The sequence below is a fragment of the Morchella importuna genome, assembly GCF_003444635.1.
Source record: "Morchella importuna strain M04M26 chromosome Unknown Morimp01GS001, whole genome shotgun sequence".
Classification (NCBI taxonomy): Eukaryota; Fungi; Ascomycota; class Pezizomycetes; order Pezizales; family Morchellaceae; genus Morchella; species Morchella importuna.
Window position 1 is genome coordinate 229,366 of NW_025763398.1, and position 3,324 is coordinate 232,689.

Consider the following 3,324-nt stretch of genomic DNA (forward strand, 5'->3'; position numbering starts at 1 on the left):
GAATATTTGATATCTTTTACCTTTAATGATCAGTGAAAGCGATAAATTAATAGAGTAGCATTGCAGTTCAGGTTTCGAGGACTCCCAATTGAAGAAATATATTTTCTTATTATATCTTACTCTAAAAACATTTACTAGTATATGTAATTACCCTTTATCTAGAGGAGACACAATTTAGTACTTGACAAGCAAACTAATTAATAAGCGATCCATCAAAATTGAGTTTGCTTCATGGAGTATCACTCGTAAATGATATTGGCGAGGTACGCATGTTGCCGCCTTACGGGTAAAATGAAGTAACGAAGTAATAATTAGATACATGCATATATATGGTGTAATACAGAAAAGGTGATGTGATTCGGGAGTCAATGGGCAACGCTACATGTAGAAGTGCCATATTAATTGCAAATGAAGCTTAAAATAATAGGAGGAGCTGCATCTGTATCACCACGGCAGTCAAGTCGCATCTTGATACACCCCACTGAAAATCCACCAGTGTTTCCGGAGTTGCAGCTCCCTCTATACCAACGTTGGAAGAGACATTTACACTTGTTTAGCGGTGGGTCTACTGGTAATCTGTAATGGTCGTGCGATTTATCCTTCTTTTTTTCTCTTTTTTTTCGACCGTCAGAGCAGGAATGGGTTATTTCATCAATGCGGATCCTAGAAGAATGAACCTTTGATGGTCTTATAGAAGTTGAGCGCGACAATGCAGTAGAAGTCGGATTTAAAGCCTTCCCAATGCTGATTTATTCGGCCCTATATGCGTTTGAATCAGGTAGCCTGATAGAATGACCTTCACCCTCACCTCCGAACCTACACAAGGATAACATTAGACGTTATTTAGCTCCATGATAAGTCTTTTTTTCGTGGTCTAGAGCGAGGAAAACAATATCGTGTAGCACTGTGTGCCAAGACTAGATATCTTGCCCTACCAATATCGTCGGTGGTGTTCCCACATGGACAACAGCCATAGAATGTGAGCTTTTGTGGACGAAAGCCCTAACAGAGATTTCCTCTAACCCCACCATCCAGCTTTAGCCCTCTGAAATCTCTACAAAGAGCAGCAATCACCATCACACAACACACAACCACACCCCCTCTTCCGCGCTCAAGACTCTCAATCACAACCAGTCCTTCTCCCATTGATCCATCCTACTCTGTAGCTTCCTCAGTCACTCTTCCGTCTGTTCTATCTCCCAAAGCTCATCACACCTTTACGTCTTTGCAAAGAGCAACGAGACCGAACAAGTACGCACCTCCGGATCAACTTTGCTCCAACTCTCCGATTCCAACGACTACCACTACACACTCTCCTCTTGCCCTATGCGCCTGTACTCACTCTGAGGAACAGAAATTGCCCTTTCTAGTGAATTTGAGACGTTCTCCCACAATCTCCAAGAAACATTTGTTCCCAGGGACGTTCAACAACCACAACATACGCAACCACCTTATCTCTAGTTCGTATAGCATTGACCTGTTCTCCCCCTTTCATTAGCATCGTTTCTAATACGATTTACAGATAACGTCTTCAGTATAATCACTGTAGTATTCTTGTATGGATAAAATATGATAGCCTGTGATGTTGAAAATTCTTACTAAGACATACGCAGATAAATACCTTTCAATGGCTCGAAATCCCCGTTCTACTGCCCGGAGATCGTCCGGGGTCACCGTTGCCTCTTCACCTTCCTTTGTTCCATCCCTTCCCTCCACCGGTCGTGGCCGCGGCCGTGGTCGTGGCCGTGCTGCTCGCGCTACTCGTGCTACCCGCCCTGCCCGAGGAGGTCGGCCATCCACCTCTACCAAAAAGTCATCCTCACCAAATTCCACCTCGTTTACCTCCTCTGTTGATCCGGCTACTCCGATTTCTGCCTCTGCGTCAGCAGAAGCTGCCGTTGCTCCCACTCCCGGTGACGATACTCCCACTTCGGTGGCTTCTTCTCTTCCTCCTTTGCCTTCTCTCGCCACCGAAACTGCTCCTCCTGTCACCCCTCCTAAAACAGCCGATGCCGCTTCCGTCTCGTCCTCTTCTTCACTCTCTTCTCTATCATCCCTTTTAGCTGGGCAATATCAAAGGCTTCATCGTGCCCCTCCCAAGATCCCCCGAAGCATTAGTTCGGCGTTAAAACGGCCCAACAACCGTACATCTGGCACACGAGTCTCAAAATCAGTACGTTTTATTAGCAAGGCCACAGCGGAGTTTTCTCCGGCCAAATTCAGTGAGCACAACAACAGTCCAGAGATTGAACACCGCTCCAAGCCCGACGGATATCGCTACAGAGAGATACAAAGTGCTACCGGGTACCAGCAGGAAGGAACAAGACGCCTTGTATTTAACTACGAGTCGGAGGTCACCGGAAACCAGGGAGCCCTACACCATCAGGCACTCTTCAAAGTCGGTCTCGGTGGAGGCCGTGTCAAGCCGGGGAAAGGAACGTTGCCAAAGAGGACCCAGGTCGTCCTGTACATGAAGGAGGACTTGAACTTGCAGGGCATTCCTCAAAGCTTGGGGATGGTCTTCCACAAGATTGCAGCAGAAAAATTTATGCCTGTCATCACAGTCGAGGGAGATTCCACTGCTATCAGCGCCCCGATTCCTTCTGCGGGCAAGAGATTCGATCCGGAGGACCCGGATGCGTAGATGCCATTGGAGGTTCCGGAAATGAAGACGGGGTTTGCAAGACAATGGGCCATAATTCCTTTCAAATCTTGTCGGTTTACCTCGTTTTTTCATCATTTCCACCGTCATGTTTTTTTTTTTTTTTTGCGTTTCAGTTGAGTTCCTGCAGAGATAGGATCAGCATAACAATAATTAGATATGATTTGTTGTTTAAACGCTTCGATCTGTCTTTTCACCCAGTGAGCGGTGGTTTACCTACTAAATGTTTGTATTTTCATACGATCATCGGATTTAATATACCAGACGCCTCTGTTTTTTCATCAATATTTATCATCCAACCTATCTATTTGGATGTAATATTAGCTAAATTAAAATATTTTCTGGCGCTCCAATCGGCGGCTTTCAAGTATTCTTGTGTCCCAAGTGATCTTGATGAACCGTTCTTGAATGATGACACCGCTTCTGAAATTGTCCTCCCTCCCCGACTAGTAAATCTTTGCATTGCCTGCAGTACTGGAAGGGTTGGCCCTTGCTAAGTTTGATCTGAATTGTCCGAGTCTTCAATTACTTTTTAAACACTGGGACACAAGGCGGGGGTGCCAGTCATACCTTTTTTGACGAAAATGATGCACATTCTTAGGAGCTCACTCACGAAGATGAGCATATTGAAAAAAATAGTAATGCCGATGATGATCTTGTTA

General features: G+C 45.3%; 1 protein-coding gene across 1 annotated transcript; it reads left to right on the plus strand.

Annotated features, from left to right (window-relative positions):
• Positions 1 to 1,627: 1,627 nt before the first annotated feature.
• LAJ45_00050 (uncharacterized protein) lies at positions 1,628 to 2,644 on the plus strand (the record flags this gene model as incomplete). The annotated part of the gene is made up of 1 exon (XM_046109653.1): positions 1,628 to 2,644. The coding sequence occupies one exon, from the start codon at positions 1,628 to 1,630 to the stop codon at positions 2,642 to 2,644; it is 1,017 nt and encodes a 338-aa protein (XP_045976346.1).
• Positions 2,645 to 3,324: the final 680 nt, after the last annotated feature.